Source organism: Pelobates fuscus, chromosome 5 (assembly GCF_036172605.1).
Source record: "Pelobates fuscus isolate aPelFus1 chromosome 5, aPelFus1.pri, whole genome shotgun sequence".
Taxonomy (NCBI): Eukaryota; Metazoa; Chordata; class Amphibia; order Anura; family Pelobatidae; genus Pelobates; species Pelobates fuscus.
The window spans coordinates 238,571,995-238,594,506 of NC_086321.1; the positions used below are offsets into that span (position 1 = coordinate 238,571,995).

Consider the following 22,512-nt stretch of genomic DNA (forward strand, 5'->3'; position numbering starts at 1 on the left):
AAATGCTGCAGGGGGAAAAAGTGTGCGGCAACGTGTTTTACGGCAACTCTTAATTAAACTGTTGTTCTCTTCCAAAAAGGACCTTAGGAAACACTAATGAGACATGAGTTTGGGCAATTTTCTCATCAAAGCAAAAAAAAACAAACAAAAAAAACTCTTTCCCTGCCTGCAGCCGCAAGCCTTCCCTGGAAGCTCCCTTGACAAACATCACATGGTCAGCCAAGTGCCTCTAGCCACCTGTTAGTGGGATGTCATGGCAGTCAACTAGTGATCTGGGGCAAGTTCAAACATCCACTGCAGCACCTGCTTGCTGCAGACACCTGCTTGATTTTTAACTAGCAGACAACCATATGTTGATTTTGCTGATGTTTATTGAGGTTACCCTTATGAATAAGATTCCAGCACACAAGGCCTAGCAATGCTGAGAAGGTACAATATTCCCCACTAACAACACAGACTGGAAATTCAACGATAGGCGCTCAGCTGTGTAGCAGCTTCCAAACTAATTTAAATATTTGTTTTATACTTCAGGCTGCGATTAATGGCTTATCGGATTGGGGTTAGCTTCTAAATTTAGAGTTCACAAGCACCAAATGTCACTGAATGCATCAATATGGCCAGAGTATGGACTTTTTGGACACAGAATGTGCACAATGCTGGGGAAGGACATATCATCATGGCTTCATAACGTAGGGGTACTGTGATCTGATCAAGTATCTTTTTCCTATGATTCTATTCATCTGAAACAGTAAAAAAATAAAAATAAAAATAACTGCCTACCAAGTGCACAAACGAGAATAAAAGTTTGAGTATGCATGTCCGTAAAAGGCAAAATGTACCACTCAAATGCATGGAAACGGAAAGCTTATTATACCTATTTTAGTATAATCACAGTAGGTCATGCTATTTGTGGTCTAATTTCTGCCTAAAACCAGCCTTGAGCATTAATTACATCATCAGTTTAATTCAGTCATATTTAGGATCGAATATTTGATCGGTTTGTGACGTGCCACATTACATTGCTTATATGTATTACTTTGCTGTCTTTCTAAGATGCAGAAAACTTTGGGAAATGTGAGGATCCTGCTTAAAGGGACACTGTAGGCACCCAGACCACTTCAGCTCATTAAAGTGGTCTGGGTGCCAACTCCCATCACCCATAACCCTGCAAGTGTAATTATTGCAGTTTTTATAAACTGCAATAATTACCTTGCAGGGTTAAGTCCTCTTCTAGTGGCTGTCTACTAGACAGCCACTAGAGGGACTTCCGGCTTCTTAGAACACTTTTGGTCGTCCAAATGACACTGGACGTCCTCACGCTATGCATGAAGACCTCCAGCATCACCGGAATCCCTATAGGAAAGCATTGAATAATGCTTTCCTCTGGGGAGGTCTAATGTGTGCGCGTGGCCATTGCCGAGCATGCACATTAAGTCTCCCTCGCCCTCGAACATCGGCGGGTGAGGTGCGTGGGTGGAGCCTGAGCCAGCGCTGAGGGACATCGGTGCTGGATTCAGGTAAGTCTCTGGAGGGATTTTAACCCCTTCAGCGACGTGGGAAGTGAGCAGGAGGGAGGGGGGCACTCCAGGATTCTCTAGTGCCAGGAAAACGGGTTTGTTTTCCTGGCACTAGAGAATCCCTTTAAACTGTTAAAATATAAATGCTTATAAATGCTATCTGAAAGTGTAACCCTGGGGTGACCTTTTTGCTTACTACACACATAAATCTTTTTACCTTGCGCACGCACCAGATCACAAGCCTCTTATATTGCATTACAGTGATTCAAGTCACTAGTCATTATTCTCTTCTTCAATGAATCTTAGCTGCTAATAATTCAGTGTTAAGTTTTGGATTTATCACTCTAAGCAATATTCAGGTATTCCTTCGGCAAACATATTATTTTGATTAGCCCTCAATTTCACCGTTCTGCTGGACAGCCCCAAACCAATCTTTTACTGTCTGATCTTTCATCTTCTACAGTAACTTGTATAAAGCAAGGTAACATCATGCAAATATTCTCAATGCATTTTCTCTGTCATTCTCACTTGAATTTTTACAGAGACCTGTCTTTGTTTCAACAAGACAGCTGTTCTTTAACTAAAGCCTCTTGAGACCCTCAGTGCCTGCATTCTATGTACCACACATAAAGGACTGAAATCTAATTATTGAGCATCTACACATTCCTTATCAGGAATCTGCACTTTGTTCTTGGTTGGCAAAATTGTGAGCACATATGTGTATACATGTAATTGGACTAGAGTAAAATGTCTTAAAATAAATAAATATAAATACAATAAGTCTTAAGTCCCATCCCTCCACCCCCCCCCCCCCCCCCCACATCCCCCATCAGCACTCTAACCTTTAAGGCTACCACATATCCATGGACAGACCAGAATGGGTGGACACAGTCAATTTTCTATCACATTAACCCACAACCACTATGAGGTTTCAGAACAGGTTCACCTTTGCCAAGAACCCCCTGGATTTAAAGGATCATAAGTACCTTTGTCATTTTAAACTCTCACTTAGGGTAGTCAGGTATTCCTGATACATTTGTTAACATTTGACTCTTGTAATTGTAGGAATCTTATGTTTGTCTACATATTATGTTGCACATTGGTTGGACTTCTGGTTAGCTCACCTTTTTACGAGGAGTAAAGAGAAGGGAACCAGTCTTGCCTCCCCCTGGCAAATAGAGTATATTCGGGACCCTGGAATGTCATACACTGTGCCATTTGGCTACCTATACAACCTGCATGAAGCTATTGTTTTTATTTATTTATTTTTGTCACTGGTTTGACAATTAATTATGTAAAATCCAAGCAAATTGGTCCTAATTTGAATATAGTTTGTCTATTTTAATTTTCATTAAAAACTAGTTTTACATCCAGAGTTAGAAAATAGAGTAAATTTTAACTTAGTTGAAATAAATATATATTTGTATTACTAATTTGTTGCTGAATGGTCAGTTTTTAGTATATAATACTTCTAATAATATATACTGATTTAGTAAGAATCCCCTTTTAGATCAGCTGGATGGCCTCATTGCGTTTGATACCCCTTCACCATTTCCCAAAACTCAAAGCTATACTCTCTCCCTAATCCCTAACATTCAATCACTCAATAAATCCTGCCACATGCACCTGTCCAACATCTTTAAAATCCATCTATTCTTCACACAAGACTCAACCAAAACAGCCATTTGCTCATTTATCATGTTTTGCCTTGATTACTGTAATCTCCCTATAATCCAGTTTGAATACCTCTGTCAGGCCCATCCATCTCACCCACCATTCATCATCCATTTCTATCCGACAGCTCCTACATGGGCTTCCAATATCCTTCAAGATCAAATTCAAACTTCTGTCTATAACTTATAAAGCCCTAAATAACCTAGTATCCCACTGTGTGCTAGCCCTCAACAGCATACCTATGCCTTCATATGCACTTTGTTTCTCTCATGACACATACATTTTCACTAGAAGTTTCATGAAAAGTGCTGTTTATTGATCCATTTGTTAATACGCGGCAGCAAAACAGACCACACGAATGCAGTCCAATCTATTACTATACGTCTACAAACTGATGAAATATAGGGGGGAAATAGAAAAGGAGAAAAAAAAAACTATAGAAAAACTTGCAAAAACAGAATATTCAAGGATATAATTTTTCAATGTAGGGTAAATGCTTCTTGATCCAAGGAGTCATCTGACTGCCATTATGGGGTCAAGAGGGATTTTTTTTTCCTAGTTTGTTGCAAAATTGGAAGTGCTTCAAAATGGGTTTGTTTGCCTTCTTTTGGATCAACAGCAAAAAAACAAATGTGAGGAAGGGCGAACTTGATGGACTCATGTCTCTTTTCAGCCTATGTAACTAAGTAATAGGATGTGTTGCGTGTCTAGCACTTACACTTTCTCAGTAGGTCACTTAGTCTTGTTCTTTATCCTAAATACATCTCCTATTATAATTATTAAAGAGTTTGTCTAGGCATAACTTAAGCACCATAACAACCTCTAAATGCTGTTGTAGTGATTATGGTGATAGTAAATTCTAGGCATTGTCTCTTGGTTCTGAGTCAAATAATCTAGAGCAGTATTACAGAAAGGAAGCTTTTCTCTATTAGTAATACCTATTTCATCCATATCTGGATAGCAGTGATAGGCTGAGCCTGATAACCGAGTCACTTAGGAATGTGCTACAGATGCTTAGAGGAACCCAAGTTTTGGTAAAACTGCTTAATAACTGTTTGTTCCAAAACCGGAATGGACCCCACAGCATACTAAAACAATACCCACTGAAATAGTATATAATGGCTTTAACTGCTATGCTTCTGGACTGTTAAGAAACCATAACAAGAACATAAATAACACAGTGCAATTAATGCTAATAACTAACTTTTAATTTAAAGGTCCTGGTATTATGATAACATTTTAATACAAAATCTTTAAAGTTGCCTTTTACCTTTTTTTTTTTTTTTTTTTTAAATTAGACATGAAACAAAAAATTACATATAGTTGTGAAACGGCCACTGGTGAACTCTCCTCCAAAATGATTGCAAGCTTAGTTTCATATCCTACTTTTCCCATTTACTCAAGTGTGTAGCAGAGATAATGAGACTCTGTGGCTCTATCTAAAGACATGATTAAAATAGCTCCTTACCCATATGACAAGGCATATGGACTTGATCTCGTAACAGTTGCTGAATGATGTCATTTCAACCATGAGTAATTAGCTGCCAGGATGTAAAAAAAAAAGATGGTTTGCTTAATTTCACCCTATCTAAGAGATGAAAATAACACATCATAAGTACATAGCGCAGAAGGTGTGGGGTAACAGCTGAGTCATATGATTGTTTTCCCCTTAATAAATACTTTATATAAATAAATATAATATAATATATATAAATATACACATATGTATTTATTTATATAATGTATCTATTATGGGGGGGGATTCTGTGACTGTTTCAGCTGTTCTTCTGCGCTATGTACTATGATGTGTTTTATATATATATATATATATATATATATATATATATATATATATAATTATAATAACACTTCATTGTACATTATATATAATATACTATTTACATTATTTATAAATGATCTGCCTAATGTCTGCAAATCCTCAAATGTACACATGTACGCAGATGACACGGTAATCTATGCAAGCAAATCCGATCTACTGCAGCTTTAGGCTGTGCTCCAAGACCAGTTTTCAGAGGTAGAAAAGTGGATTGCAGATAACAAACTCTTACTAAACACTGACAAAACTGTCACCATGATCTTTGGAACAGTACCTATATTACACAAACTACACAATTCCCACCTATCCATCAAAGCAAATTCAAATGGCAGACTGACCGCAGTCCACTCTTTCAAATACTTGGGTATGATGTTAGACCCCAATCTATATTTTGGCCTGCACATAGAAAAGCTTGCATCTAAACTTCATCCAAAACTAGGTGCCCTATGCAGAAACAAATCCTGCCTAAGCCCTACAGTAAATGAAAAGATTGTACAGCAAATGCTGATGCCAATCATTGATTATGGGGATGTAGTATATGCATCTGCATCGCATTCCACATTAATAAACTCAACACATTGTATAACTCGTTCTGCAGATTTGTGCTACAATGTAATTACAGGACTCACCATTGTGACATGCTAAAAGAACTAAACTGGCTGTCGCACCCTTCATCTTTCCAGTCTTGTGTTTAAGAGCTTTTCTGGGAAACTCCCACCCTACCTGAACAAAAAGCTTTCCCCAGCTGTTTCCACTTCCTATAACCTCCGATCCAGTACCAACACTTTACTTATTCTACCTTAATACAAAAAAGAAAGCAGCCCGATCCTCCTTCTCCTACATAGCGCCACAATTGTGGAACGACCTCCCGCACACTTTCAAATCTTCCCTAAGCCTAAAGTCCTTTAAGAGATCCCTCTCTACATACCTCAAAACAGAATGCACCTGTCATGGTTGATTATATATTTCCTACCTGTTCTATGTTACATTTTGTATTTATTGTGTATTAATATTATTTTTGTATTTAATTGTACCCTAATGTAACAATGCAATGATTTGTGGACCCAGGACATACTTGAAAACGAGAGAAATCTCAATGTATCTTTCCTGGTAAAATATTTTATAAATAAATAAATATATACAGGTATATATATATAAAGTAGCATCAGAGAGGATCCATAGAGAGAGGCAAATGTAGGATATGTAGCATTTATTTCTGGTTTCCTACTTTCACACATTTATTAGCCAGCAACAATATATCACTTATGCCAGGGTTCCCAATGTATAATTAAACACTTCCCTAAAGAAACCAAATAAGCTTCTGTACTTACATATTCTTAATTTAAACAAACTATAGTAAGAAGCATGTAAAATTCATAGTGTATAGAAAACTCCTGCCTCTTGCAAAGCATGTCTAATATTTCATGTAGATGATTTACTGAAAACACATACAGGGAATGTGTCTTGCTGATAAACGTCACAAGAAATGGAACTTGCTGATAAACAGCAATAGCGAAAGCCATGTTTACTTTTGGCAGTCTAACTAGCATCTATCTGGGTTTATTACTTAAAGGGACACTCCAGGTACCCAGACCACTTCTGCCCATTGGAGTGGTCTGGGTGCCAACTCCCACCACCCTTAACCCTGCAAGTGTAATTATTGCAGTTTTTACAAACTGCAATAATTACCTTGCAGGGTTAAGTCCTCCTCTAGTGGCTGTCTATCAGACAGCAATTAGAGGGACTTCCATGTTCTTAGAACACGAAAAGTGTGTTATATGACACTGGTCCTTACGCTATGTTGAATAATGCTTTCCTATGGGGAGGTCTAAGGCGCGTGCGCGGCCATTGCGTCAGCCGGTGGGGGAGGAGAGTAGGCGGAGCCTACCCCAGCGCCGAGGGACATCAGCGCTGGACATCGGCGCTGGACTCCGGTAAGTCACTGAAGGGGTTTTAACCCATTCAGCAACTTGGTATGGGGCCCGGGAGGGAGAGAGTCACTGCAGGGCCCTGTAGAGTCAGGAAAACTAATATGTTTTCCTGGCACTGGAGAGTCCCTTTAAGTGAAAACTCAAAATGAATTTGAATTAAGTTAATATTAGTTGAACTGGAAACATACTTTAAGTCAGCTATGCTTCCAGTATTTCAGAGCTATATTAAAGCTCAGGTACGTTTTCCTAAAATATGCTCAAGAATAGCCTTTAACAAGATTATTGTACACTATGAAATGAAAAGTATTTCCATATTATTTTAGGATTTACAACAAGCATGTCAAACTCAAAGACTAGCATGGGCCACATAAACAAGGTTTAAGTTTATGAGTGCCGCAAAAAAAACAAAAAAAAACATAAAATTTTCATAGAAACGTAGGTTTATTTTGAAAAGTACAGTATATAAATCCCAGTCCCCCCCCTCTACTAAATCCCAGTACCCCCTCTAGTCAACAAGCAGACTCCACTCACATTGCCGCAGCCAGTATGCGACTCCAGAGCCGTCTGCACCCTCTGCAAAATCTGATCCTCCCGCTACCTCTTGAAACCCTGTGAAGGTGAAGCACGTCGATGTCAAGTTGGAATGTGACATGGCGTTGCATGCCTCAATGCACCTCCAGATACCCCACTGTCCAGTTGCAGACAATGCAACACTGACCAACACACACTCACTGACAGACACACTCCCTTACAGACACACACAGACAGACAGACACACAGACACTCACTGACAGACACACACACACACACACACTCACTGACAGACACACACACACACACACACACTCACTGACAGACACACACACACTCACTCACTAACATTCACACACACAATGACAGACACAAACACATACTGACAGATACACACACACACACACACACACACACATCTACACATTCTTGCACTCACATCATTTTATTTATTGCTCCCTACCTTTGGGAGCTGGTGTGGGCCCTCTTCTATCTGGAGCTCAGCCTTCCTGCTCTTCACTGCTCCCTCGTGCGCTGTTTAGTGATACCGGGTGCAGGAACATGACGTCATATTCCGGCACCCGGCATCACTACAGACAGCACGCGCGAGGGAGCAGTAAGGCTGAGTTCCTCTTTGGCCGGGTAACTTTTAGCAGAGTAGTAAGTAGTAAGCATGCACTCGCGGCTCGCCGGGCCGCAAAGATGTCCATTGTGGGCCGCATGCGACCTGCAGGCCGCGAGTTTGACATGCTTGATTTACAATAGCCAATTGTAAAATGTTTTGTTTTCAGTATAACCCATATTAGTCTAACATGTTTAAAACCAGAAGGGTTTATTCTCTAAAAATGAAAGTGCAGTGAAATAGAAGCCAAAGTGGCAAAAAGAATGACAATTAGATGGAGCACAGGATCCTCCATAAACATCAGCGTTGTACACTCACGCATGTGCTAACGTTGGCTCCTGGCAGATGAAGCACCAGTAGATGAAGAGGACCTCGCTGAAGAAGATGGCAGCGGCCATGAGAGACAGGTTTAGATAAATACTACCTTTCCCCCTGCACTGCAAGAAAGTCACCATCTGGGTTTTTTATAAAATATGTGCAGACCTAGAAGGTGACAGAGCCACTTTACAAACAAAGGAAAACAAAAACACTAGTGATAAAAAAAAAAACATTTAAATACGGTAAGTGAGTAGGTCATGCTAAGAACTCAGCATGATATGAAATGCAATAGCTAATTCCTCAGAGTGCTGCTAGTGTTTAGTTCCTTGTGGAAGGACAACTGACTGCTTGTGCTAATGAGATATGTTTTACTACATTGGGTACTATCTGCAATGATGAAGGGCAAAGTGCTATAGATTGTGAGTCTTGGATCAAGCAATCGATCCTTGAATACTGACGAGAAAATCTGAACAGGTTAAAGAAAGCAGGAATGGGAAAGAATGCCAATTCAGTATTTCAAAATCATGGTATTTATAGGCTTTAGCATGTGACAATAGCATTACTACACTAGAGTCATCTTTTACATAACCGCACTCCATTGAAAGGCTTTATAGTAATTTACATTTGAGAGAGATGAGTGAAGAGTGATTTTATAGCATGTGTTTTTAAAAGATAGCTTTATGCTTGAAACAGTGCTATTGTTGTTAATAATTGGATTTTTCCCAGTGACTCACAGTTCATGTTCAGGCCATAGTTTTCTCAACGTTAGCAATGTATGTAATGATGGTTTCCATTTGGCAAATCCTTCCTCTGCTATGCGCTGCAGGTGTGGAAAAGCCCTAAAGAAGTGTGAATAGAGTTTCTGACCTTTTGCCTTTGCCTTGGAGTGACAAATAACTTACTGTTTCAGTGTTGTGGGGCTATCTATTAACTACTAAAAACAAGCACATTTCCCAAACCCATATGTCATTTAGAGGAGGAGACACTAATCTTACATACAGTCTTTGTTACAGAAAAGTCATTGGTCACATGGATCAGTGATTATATGCTGCAGCACTAAATAGAAATAATGTTTAAAGCGACACCTCAAGCACAATAATTGTTGAGGTAATTGTCCAATTACTCATTGTAGTCCTAATTTCGGGCAGTTATTTAAAAACAAACAAACAGAGGCTTCCCCAGCACTGACAGCATATCTCCATTGCCTGGGATAAAAAAAAAAAAATAAGTTTAAATTCGTATAGGTACAGAAGGATCCTAGCTCACATAATCACTGCAGCACTGTGACTGCACCAATACCACTGAAAAAAGCTGTGGGGCAGGTGGTGCTTTGAATTTTCTTTAAGCTCTGTCCCGTGCTCGATTAAGGGTCACATGGCCCTGAGGCTGAAGATCGTGATGTGCCTAACTGTAGCTGTATGCTAAAACAATATTTGCATGCTTGTATACAATGGTTGTTGCAGACATACATAAAGCCATCTCCAAACACATACACTTAAATGACCAATCTTGCAATATAGTCTCAAGTTTGGACCAGTTAAGTTTACTGCCAGTTAAGGTTATTTCTCAAATGTCCCACTTCCTTGTGGTGATAAAGGAAAAAAACATGTACACGTGTGCGTTCATGGCTGCGTCACAGAATGCACCCATGTGTGTGTTGTAGTTAAATAAGCATTTTGAGCACATCAGAACTCTTTCCACCTGATTAGCAAAATGTGTTCATCTCAGTGCTGCAGTATTGCACAGCTCAAACTTCCCCACTGCATTCAGGCAACTTGGAGGCACTGCCCACAGGTTTTTGTGAAATTCCTTCATGACGGTTGCAAGGTATGTATATATAAAAAGGATTTTGGAGGCACATTGGAGGCAGGCATTAATGAATGCTGCCATTTAACCAATGAAGCAGGTAAATCAAATATACACACCACTCCTTCCTCGTGGTCCAGTGTGGAAGTGAGCAGAGTGCTATGGGTTCTCACTATGTTCCCTCCAGACATGGGTATCAATTTGGCAAGAATACTGGACAGGATATGATATCCAATTGTCCCTCAGGCTGGCTCGTGTCTGCCTCCTTTGATGTCAGCTAATGGGGAAACCAATGTGCATGCGCAACGAGCACCGCACTAGCATTAGACCTTCTCCACGAGAATGCTTTCCTATGGGGTTTTCTCTGGTGCTGTATGTCCTCATACAGAGCATGAGCACATCCAGCATCATTTCACAAAGTCAAACCTCACGTAACATCTCTACCACTAGAGGCAGTCTTAGTACTGCAATGAAAACATTGTAGTTTCTCTAAAACTGCAATGTTTTTACATTGCAGGGCAAAGGGTGACAGGGAAAGTATGCCCAAACCACTTCAATGAGATGAAGTGGTCTGGGTGCATAGTGTTCCTTTAATATGTTTTTGTAATAAATGGCACAAACAACACTTTTACCATTCATATATTGTGTGACCTTTGCAGTGTTTATCTTGGTTTCTCCTGCTGCTCTTTTTAGAGAATAGTAAATGTCATTGGTCATTGGTTGTTATATTAAGTGCTCAGAAGGTTAAAGGGGATATGTCCCTACAGAACACTATGTTCTAAAAATATAGCATACTCTGGAGATTTACCAATGTTAACACTAATAACAAACAAGCAATATGAATGATTGAGTATCAAGATATCATAGTGTTTTAAATGTTTATAGGACTAGAAATATATGAGGTCTAGTCAGAAAAATGCTCTTAATTTGAAACAAATCTCACTGACCAAGTCTCTGCTATATTGAAGATTCAATATAACATATTCTGAAGAAAAATGTAAATTGAATATTGAATATTGAAGTCATATAATGTAATCAAAAGCAAAGGTTTGAATTTAGAGGAAAAGGCAAAAGAACAACAACAACTATACAAATAAAATTATTTTATAGGAGCAAATTTAAATATGTCAGGATTTAATCTTCTGTTTGCTTAAATAAACAAAAAAAGTAGTTTACTAACTCTATGAAATTTTTTGCATATTTCATTGGAAAATAAAAACAGATTTTGTTCCTCACATTTTCATTTGTGGTGATAGCTTTTAAATTGCTGTTCGTATAATCCCAGTATTAGCACTCAGTAAATCTTTGTAAAATTATTATGTAATGACATCAACACGATAAGAGGAATTATTAATTAAAAAAGCAAGCTCCTTTCCCATGATAGATTCCAATACTTGGTTTATAGCAGGCAAATATTCCTAGACTTACTGAGAACAATCTCACTAAAAATATACATTGTGTATTAAACAAGGCATGAAATAAAGAGAAGCTAATTAATATCTACATTAAGCAGGTCATGGAGTATACCCAAGCTGCCCATTAAAAATTGGCCCAGGTAAGGCTCAACAAGCCTCAGAGGACAAGCTCTTGAAATCTGCAGCTTATTAATGCTAAGAATGAAAAAGTCTAAATAAATCATTATGGTAACTTTAATTGTGAGAGAATAGCGGGAGGGGAGAGAGTAGAGGAGAGTTAGAAAGATAAGGACGTATCTAGTTTACTTATGCACTCCTCAGACAATAACTGCTAGTGTTAAAGGTTGTAATTAGGGATCGACCAATATTGATTTTTTTTTAGAGACGATACCGATAAGCTGTGAACTTTCAGGCCGATAGCAGATAACTTACCGATATTCTGTACATTTACCATTTGAAAAAAAACAAAAAAATATTTCTAAAGGTAAATGCACAAAATAAACATGCCACGTGTAGTGGATGCAGTGTGTTTAGTGGATGCAGTGTGTATTTGTGTAGTGTGTATATAATTAATGCAGAGTGTGTTTGTGTAGTGTGTATAGTGAATACAGTGTTTGTGTAGTGTGTGTATAATGAATGCAGAGTGTGTGTTTGTGTAGTGTGTGTAAAGTGAATGCAGTGTGTGTGTAAAGTGAATGCAGTGTGTGCGTAAAGTGAATGCAGTGTGTAGTGTACGTAAAGTGAATGCAGTGTGTTTGTGTAGTGTGTGTATGTATAGTGAATACAGTGTGTTTATATAATGCAGTGTGTGTGTGTGTTTGTGTAGTGTGTGTTTATAATGTAGTTTGTTTGTGTAGTGTTTTTATATAATGCAGTGTGTGTGTGTGTGTTTTTTTTTGTGTAGTGTGTGTGTGTTTCTGTAGGTATGTAATTTGGGGGGGAGTGGGCAATTTTTAATTTATTAAAAAAAAAAAAAAATATTATTTTTTTAGTCCCCCCTCCCTGCTTTTTCCTTGGCCCGAGAGGGGGGGTATGCCATTCCCTGGTGGACCAGTGGCATGGAAAGTACAGAGTGGGCCCACAGCAAGCGCTTACTTACCTTCCCAGCAGCTCCCTTCAGCTTCCCTGTCTAACTCTCGCGGCCTGTGTGCCCTGCAGAGTATTGCCATGGTAACCCGTGGCAACGCTCTGACGGCCACGGTACTCGCGAGATTTACACAGGGGAGCTGAAGGGAGCTGCTGGGAAGGTAAGTATTCATAAAACTAACGTATGCTGGGCCCCCCAGGACCGCCGGGCTTCTAATGGGCCCGGCGGTCCTGTTATGTATTATCGGCAATATCATATCGTTATTGCCCAAAATACCGAATATCGTCCAGACCGATAATCGGTCGATCCCCAGTTGTAATATTACAATATTCTACAAGGTAAGTCAATAAAACGTGCCAAATAGAGGACCATTTAAAAAAGATAATATTACAATGCAGATTTAGAGTTTTAAAGTGTAACCTGGCAAATGCATTTCAAATTAGTGAAATAAATATATTCTACCATTTAATAAACAGTTTAAGCTGAATGGTTGATTTTTATTCATTACACTAATTTCAAGTGGACTTGCAAGGTTCCTTCAGTTGAAAAGGGAAGAATTCACATCTCTTGTCCAGGTGATGACAATTGGTGGCAGATGCAATCATCATCACACCAGGGCGCTTATTGTGAGCTCTTCATAAAGATTCTATCATATATGAAAAACCCAAATGTGTCAGTGCTCCTTTAAACTGACATACATTTAGAATTTGCTTGATTCCGTACATGTGGTTTTCCAAGCACTGCTCCCTGCATTCATTACCGTCAGATGGAATTTCCTAAGCAGGAGAGTCTATTAGCTCTCCCTGACTCTGTGTGGGAAGCACTGACGGAAGGGAGCATGGCCTAGATGACCTCAAGAGGTTAAACCATCCTTTGAACAGTTTGAAAACTTACAAATGGGGATGTTAGAGCACTCCTGACACCATAACCACTGCCATGCTTATGGCAATGTTCCTTAATAATAATATCCATAATAATAAATTAATAATAACACAAGAGAAGAGTTAAGATATATACAAATAACCATAGACTTCACAATAATATTTCCTAAAAGAGAAAGCTAGGAAACGTAGGCCTAAATAGACTACTTGTAAAGATTTGCCAACTCAGCTCTAGATGGAAGAGATAGAAGTCTAAAACCTCTGGATGAAAATTATGAGATTTGCAAAATTTGAGACAATTAAATTATTTTATTGTTTGTTTATATACCTGCTTTGTATATTAATTTTACTCCATCTGTAATACATTTTGCTTATAGGTGTAAATGTGCAAGTTCTGTTTTTAATCAAGAGGGCAAAAAGCAAGTGTGTGTGTGCGTGTGTGTGTAAAAGTAGCATTACTTTGTTTGTGTGCTTACTGCTGGTTAACCTCCTTCCTTCACTGTAGGCTCCTAAGTAAATTATCCTATGACAGCAGTTGACTTGTAATACAGCAACTGACCTGTATAACTGATTAAAATATATTTTGAACTAAATGGTTCTAGCCAGTAAAACTTTGCCAAGTACCATATATTAGCATATGCTACCGCAAAGCATTTTTTTTTTTATAACAGTTCCTCTTTAAGTGTGGCTGTTTAAATGTACAGCATGCAGTTCCCAATCCAGTTCACAATGAATCTTCATCGTAATGTCAATATTTTAAAGATGCTCTCTAATGAAGTACTCAGACAATTTGTTATGTTTCTGCCTTCTGAGAAATAGCTATGATAATACCAAATGGATAATACAATTAAGTAACTGCTAGGAAAAAGGAACCAATAAAAGATTGCTCTAATGGTGTCATTAGTGCTACAAATACTTTGCTTTACTGAGAGGAATAAAATGACTTTGCTCAACTCTTCTTTGCTAAACTGTCTTGCAAATTAAAACATGCTTCTGAGCTTCATAAAACAACATACTATGTTAGATATTAATTAAAACACTCTAACTCACATCTTCCAGAGATAGCATGAAGAGATTTTCATTTTTGTGTATAGATCAACAGACGTGCGAGCTAGTACTATAAGGAACATAACTGCTATGAAAAAGTGTCTATAAATAAGTAATGCTCTTTTATGTAAAAAACTTCAATAACAATTTTAAATCATTTAAAAATATAAGTACTTTTGCTTTTAGTGAAATAGCATTAATATTTTTTCTTATGTGGCAGATAAAGATGAGTACTGTAAAATAAAATCTTGTGCCTACTTCAGAGATTTTTTTATGTTTTTTAATTTTTGATTGTTGTCTTTTTAATTTTTGGTTGTTATCTAATCAATGTTTGTCAATTCATTAATGTGATATTTCTTCAATACTATGTTCACTTATAACAGCACAGAGAGAACAAGCTTTTTAAAAGAGCTACCCTTGCTGATACGTGACATATGTAGGGTCAGGTTTCGAAACCTTTGTCCAAGGAGAGCTAGATGTGGCATATTTAAAGGGACACTATAGCCATACAGACCACTTCATCTCATTGTTCCCTTAGCCCTGCCATGTAAAATATTGCAGTTTTAGAGAAATTGCCATGTTTACATTGCAGGCTTAAGACAACCTCTAGTGGCTGTCTAAACACTCACAGAGTTTATTTCTGTGAAATGTTGCTGGACATACTCACACTTTGCCTGAGGACAACCAGTGACTTCAAAATCACCATAGGATAACATTAAATCAATGCTTTTCTATGGGGAAGGTCTAAAGCGTGTGCTGCACTAACCGCACATGCACATTAGAGTGCCCTATTGGCAGGACAGCTCAAGAGGAGGAAACAGAGTCAGCGTTGAGGGACCTCTGTGCTGGGAACTGGTAAGTGAAAAAATATTTTTTAACACTTTAATTACTGGGTGCGAGGGATGTGGAGGAAGAGGCACCCTATAGTATTAGGAATACATTTCTGCATAAAAGTAGCATGGGTGGAAGGGGACATCTGCCTGCAAGGGGAAGCTCTGAAACCTGAAACACTGCACATACTGACTCCTACAACAATTTTAAAATCAGAAGTGGTCATGGTGGTTGGAGTGACCATTTAAGACTTAGAACATCCCAACCCTCTTAAATGACTTGTGTACAAATGATAAGCTCACTATGATTTGGGTTTTAGTTTTATTAAAACTGAACACAAGTGTATCTCTGAACATTATAAAGTATATAGAAATGCCTAGGGGCGTTAGTGCATATAAATACTGACATGCATTTAAAATATATTAAAAACAATTACAGGACAAACTCTGTTTGTGCTCATAAAGATTACTGTAAAACACTGCTGTGTAACATTTTCTTGGGGCAGCTGTATATGACTCATTCATGAGACACGTCCTGATAAAAACTTATGAGTTATTCAGATAAGCTTGAGGCCCATCAGAAGCCCCCAAACCTAAGATACCTTCTTTCAGACCATGTGCAGATGACTTCCTCTGTGTTGTTTGCTACTGAATGCTCACACCAGTCAGCGTGTATGCAGCGTGTATGTAAATTACCTTGATCTCTGTCATGCCACGACCGACTTCCAGCTGCTGGTGAATTTGGAGAAGGGTAGAAATCCCCCGTGGGACTTGGTTCCATATTCTCATCTATTGAAATGGTCTTGGGTCTTTTGCTAATTCAAAAGAAAGGAAATAGTTCTTATTGTTAGCTTTAAGATTGCAGGATCATTCAAGATTATTATGCAGATGTTCCCTGAGAATGTAAAACACATTTGATTTTTGTCATACATATGCAACATGTAAGTATGAGATACACAGTTACATAAAGAGTAATGTAAATGTGTATGGGAAACATCTGACACTGAATTATACCCATAACATATTTCTGGATAAACTTATGACTAAGCATCAGGATTTAATACAAGCACTTGTAAATCTCCCTGAATGGCAAGATTGCAAGAAAACTAACAACATTTTAAGTAATCTTTCTGTTTCTATTCAATTTAATGCAGCATTTTCCAGTGTTTAACTTTTTACACCCTGAGTAAATTAGCCATTTCAAAAATCGAGTATTCTACAGTAGTTGATGTTATTGTTTTTGGAAATTAGCAACTGACACAACTGTATCGTCCAACAATGCACTACTGTACATTTTATAACATTTAAATAAGTGACAGATATGATTTGAAAAACACATTTTGCAGGTCGCAGGTTTAAGGGGTTAACAAGATATTTTCACTCTATACATAAGAATAATTATACGATAAACTTAAAAGAACAAATAAAAGTAGCTATTAATTGCTGTATGAAAAATTGTGGTTTTGGACAAATATAAACATTGCTATTTCATGGCAATGTTTGTAAACTGAAAAAAGGACAGGGTCTATGCACCAAAACCAGTACATTAAGCGTCGTGCAGATATATTCCCAATGTAAAAATGCATTATTAAATATCGACATGTTTTCATCATGGGTATATCTACTAAATAGTGTGTGTGTGTGTGTGTGTGTGTGTATATATATATGGGTGTGTGTTTTTTTTTCAACTTTGACGGGAGGGGGGAGTGTTCATTTGAGAACAGGAATTCTCTCTGAAAGAATTCTGAAAGAATTCTGATTCTGCTGTGAAGCTACGCATTAACCATAAGATGCAGTTTAATATTTACCTGCTTGGTGGTGAAGACAGGGACCGCTGTAAGCTGACTGCTGAGTTCAGGTCATGATAGTATGGCTGGTTTAGTGGCTCACCAATGGGGAAATTGACTCCAGAGCCCTGTGTTATGGGAGCTAGAAGACAAAAGAACAATGAGCAATTTACCTGCCAAAACTGAATTTAGAGTTATGCGAAGACAGAATAAACAGTAGGTACTTTTTAACAATGCGTAAATACACATACTATGAAACTATATCAACATGCAATTTATTTACCAAAATTGAAAACTAACATTTTACAGTCTATATCTGCCATTTAATCTGTTTAAAACTGACAGCTTGTCAGTTGAAACTACTTAAAGGTGCTGATATTTTTCTGACTAAAAGGATTCCTGTAAAACAAGACAGTTTAGTCACTAAACAGTAAGATGCTATTTTCTTACAGACTGTGCAATTTAATTGTAAACTCACTGTTTAATATGCATTCCTGACACTCTTCATGAAGACATCCAGTGTCACTAACATGCCCATAGGAAAGCATGGCAGCAATTCTTTCCTATGTCGAGGGCCTAATGCGCTTGCAGTGTTCGCCGCACATGTGCATTAGACCCCCATTCCCACCCCCAGATTTAAATTCCTAGCACTACAGTATCCCTTTAAGCATTAGCTAATTAACAAACCTCCAGAAAGAAGGGTCATACATTAAATTAATAATGTTGGAATGCATTACATTTGCGAAAGAAAGCCTTTCAAAATATTTCAAGGACCACTAGAGGCATCCATACCACTTCTACTCAATGAAGTGGCCTGGGCGCAATGGCCCTTTAGTTTTAAACCTGCAATATAAAACATTGCAGATTAGTAGAAACTGCAAGGTATTTATTGCAGGGTTAAACACATTATTAGTGGCTGTCCTCCTAAAAGCCACTACAGGCTCTTCACTTGTAAGAAACAAAGAATCGGTTCTTAATCATACATTGCTCCTAGAAAGCGTTTGATTAAAGCAGCGCAACAGTTTGCTGCCCATGTCCACTTGCCTCCCGATGCCTCTCTATGGGGAATCATTGAATTGGCTAAGATCATCAGCGAGACCAGCTCAGCAAGGGAAGTAAGGTAAGTAAAACTCCCCTTCTAGTCCCCTTACGGGGGGCTTGGAATGACACCTAAATAGGTAGTGAACACTGGTGTTAAGAAGTAAGGTAAGTAAAAATCCCCTTCTGGGCCCCTTACGGGGGGCTTGGAATGACACCTAAATAGGTAGTGAACACTGGTGTTAAGAAGTAAGGTAAGTAAAAATCCCCTTCTGGGCCCCTTACGGGGGGCTGGGAATGACACCTAAATAGGTAGGGAACACTAGTGTTAAGAAATAAGGTAAGTAAAACTCCCCTTCTGGACCCCTTACCGGGGGGCTGGGAATGACACCTAAATAGGGAGGGAACACTGGTGTTAAAAAGTATGGTAAGTAAAACTCCCCTTCCTTTAAATTATGATAAGGATCATTCAAAGAAGCATAATGTAAATAAACAATTAGAACCATATTCTTTTAAAATCCAATTGAACATCTTTGTGTACCTTTAGTTCTAAAACATTTTTTTATGTTTGAAAACCTTTCTGCATAATATGCATTTCATGTGAGGTTTCCAACCAGATTATGGGATCAGCAATTTACATATAATACAGTTATTTCCTAATAGCATCCAAGATTAATTGAGTGTGACCAGTAGCTTCATTTTTCTTGAACAATAACATTGTTCAAAATGCCCAGTACAGTAGTACATCAATCAGTGCTACTGGGTTACATCCCCAGGCCCCACTCAACTATACGCAGATAGGCTTCTCAATTAGCCTTGTTGTAAAGTGACATTCTGCTGATAGAGGTGGATTCTTTACATTTTTGGATATCTATAGAGGGGTTCTCCCCTCTATCTTCTATAGAGATGCCTATTAAATGCTACACTCGTACCTGAGAGAAGAGTGCACAGCTGCCAGCTCAAATGGCTTAATATCAACAAACTATTTTAATCCCCTATTTAACGGGGACCGCGAGCAAACAAGATCCCTTGAGAAACACATAGGATGAATAAGGCCTTTCATGTGTGTTAAACCACGCAAAATCCCAAGTGAACTAGTATTCTCAGGCCGTATCTACCTAAAGAATGGCATGTAAACTGCATGGATTCCTGACTTCTGTTGACTGGAACAGCACACCACAGTCTCTTGTGGTTTGAGGAATACTGGAGATTAAAGAAATGCAAGAACAGAGAAGCTTGGCAGTATTAACTTTAAAGGGATACTATAGGTAGGAAAATAACTTTGGTTTAATGAAGCAGTTTTGGTGTATAGATCATGCCTCTTAAGTTTCACTGCTCAATTCTGTCATTTGGACGTTAAATCACTTTTGTTTATGTTCATGCAGCTCTAGTCACGCCTCCCCTGCCTGTGACTGACACAACCTGCATGAAAAAATTGTTTCATTTCCAATCAGATGTTAACTTACTTTGACAATTTCTATCGCCTGCTCTGTAAATTGAACTTTAATCACATGCATGGTCTAGCAAGCTATTAACAGAGTAGGAGATAAGAAATCCTAAATTAAAAAGACTGTGCAATAAAGAAAGTGTAAACATTAGATGACTCTTTACAAGAAGTGTTCCGGAAGGCTGTGTAAGTCACATGTAGGGAGGTATGACTAGGGTTGCATAAACAAAGTGATTTAACTCCTAAATGGCAGTGTTGAGCTGAGAGACTGCATGGGCATGATCTCTACACCAAAACTGCTTCATTATGCTAAAGTTGATCTAGTGACTATAATGTCGCTTTAAGGGCTAATATCAGTTTGGCAGTATGTAAGACTCTAAAAGAATAAAGGAGAAGGCACATTAAAGTAACACTATAGATTCAGGAACACAAACATGTATTTGTGACCCTATCATATTAAAACCACCATCTAGCCCCCATGACCGCCTCTTACCTCCCTAAATATAGTAAAATCTTACTTGTATTCAAGTCTGCCTCTGAACTGCCTCTGACTGCTGACATCATCAGAGTGGTGGTCTGAGCCAATCACTATGCTTCCCCATAGGATTGGCTGAGACTGTCAATTAGGCAGATCAGGGACAGAGCCAGCACAAGCCAAACACAGCCCTGGTGAATCAGCATCTCCTCATAGAGATGAATTGAATCAATACATCCATATGAGGAAAGTTTAGTGTCTGCATGCAGAGGGTTGGGACACTGAATGGCAGTTCTGCACAGTGTGCACACTGCACCAGGAAGCACCTCTAGTAGCCATCTGAGGAGTGGCCAGTGGAGTTATCACTAGGATGCAATGTTAACACTGCATTTTCTCTGAAAAGACAGTGTTTACAGCAAAAGGCCTGACGGGAATGATTCTACTCACCAGAACAAATACAATAAGCTATAGTTGTTCTGGTGACTACAGTGTCCCTTTAAGAACATTATTGAACCCTAATTTTTTAGGATACGTAAGACTGTAAATCACATAAAAAAATAAAAAAAAATTTAAAAAAAATACAGATACTCCCATGCATTGTAGTTCTTGGACAGAAAGCAGCCCACCCACTCTTCATTCTCCACATATTAAATGGGGCCAAGAAGGATTATGGTTTTGGGACGTTTGTCTAATCATTGGGTGCTGGGTGGCAACCTAAAATTACTTTATGTTCAATCTTGCACTCTGGAAAGGTGACTGAGCTAGTCACAATGCTCCTTAATGTTTTAAAGCAAATAAGAGTTTATCACATAAATCCTTGAATACCCATGCTCCACAGGCATATTAGAAGAAAGGAAACATGTGCAGGTTGGGAAGGCAGAAAGCTAGAAAGCAATAGTATGGAGCTAGATTAATTATTTTTAATAAAAAACAAAAACAAAAAAATAAACAAACAAACAACTAAAGACAATTAATGCAAACACCCACCCAGAACAGTTAACTGAAACCTAATTTTAAAAGTTTGCCAAATATCTGTAGATTTATTTTTCAAATAAAGATGTTTCACATTAGGGAAAAAAACAGGAGTTTAGATATTATATTTGATTTTTTTAAGCAAAAATAATTTTAGCTTGCTCATAATTTCAGCATGGTGGTAATCATATAAAACTGCTTCCTTAGGACTATTGAAAAACAGGACTAGGCATTTCCATACAAGTATTGTCTAAAGAATAGGGATCAACTGATGATGATTTTTTAGAGCCGATACAGATAATCTGTGAACTTTTAGGCTGATAGCCGATAACTTACTGATACCGATATACATTTACTGTTTTTAAAAAAGAAACAATTTCTACACAAATCTACTGTTTACTGAACATGCTTATTTAATTTTTTTTTAGCAAATCTTTTTTTTTTTTATTAAGTGGTGAATGCACAAAATATACATGCCAGTCAGATTTTTTTATGTTTTCAAAAATATTTAGTGTTCCTCTCCCTTCCTCTCCCCTCCCCTTCCCTCCCTTCCCTGTCTCTTAGTGTACCTCTCCCTGTCCCTTAGTTTTCCTTTCCCCTCACCTCCCCTCCCTGTCCCTTAGTGTACCTCTCCCCCCCTTCCCAGGCCCTTAGTGGTCCACGCCCCTCTCCTCATTCCCCCACCCCCTTAGTGTTTCTAATCCTCCCTGTCCTTAAGAGTCCTCCTGCTTAGTGGTCCTCTCCCCTCCCTGGTGTGCCTCATTACCTCTTTAATAGCGTGGCCGAGCTGTCAGTCCGGTCGGGTACAGAAAAACCGAAGCTCCTGTACCGTGGTCCGCTCTGCTTCGCTCAACCACACTACACTGAGTGACTTGTAAGGGGGAGCGCCTCTAACATTATCAGCAATATCAGTATTAATAGTGGCCGATACGATAGTTCCCAAAATCCGGAATATGACTTGATAATCGGTCGATCCCTAGTGAATAATGGGTATTTAAGTTTTAGAAAGATTTAGCCAGAGCAATTCTAAAACTCATATTATTTGAGTGATAGAAAATTCCATTTGCTGAAACTTGGCTTGAATTGGGAATAAAGGGTTGGAGTTTGTAAAGGGCCAAACATCCAAGCATGTTAATAGATTCTATATGTCCAGTAGTGGGACAAGAGGAATCTGTCAGAAGAGATCAGACTGAATCTGTTGCCTCAGATATGAGGGAAGAAAAAAAACGTAAAAATTGGTTAGGATATTATTCTTCAAGATGCACAGACAAGAAGAAAATATCAGATGTATCTTTAA

General features: G+C 38.4%; 1 protein-coding gene across 7 annotated transcripts in view; it reads right to left on the bottom strand.

The window, feature by feature from the left end:
* Nucleotides 1–22,512, bottom strand: part of NFIB (nuclear factor I B) — a 414,175-nt gene that overhangs the window by 76,621 nt on the left and 315,042 nt on the right. For all 7 annotated transcript variants that reach the window (XM_063455150.1, XM_063455155.1, XM_063455153.1 and 4 more), the window contains exons 5-6: nt 17,305–17,425; nt 16,193–16,311 (exon numbers count right to left, since the gene is read on the bottom strand). In XM_063455150.1, the coding sequence (XP_063311220.1) occupies nt 16,193–16,311; nt 17,305–17,425 (240 nt within the window). The remainder of the gene's footprint in view (nt 1–16,192; nt 16,312–17,304; nt 17,426–22,512) is intronic.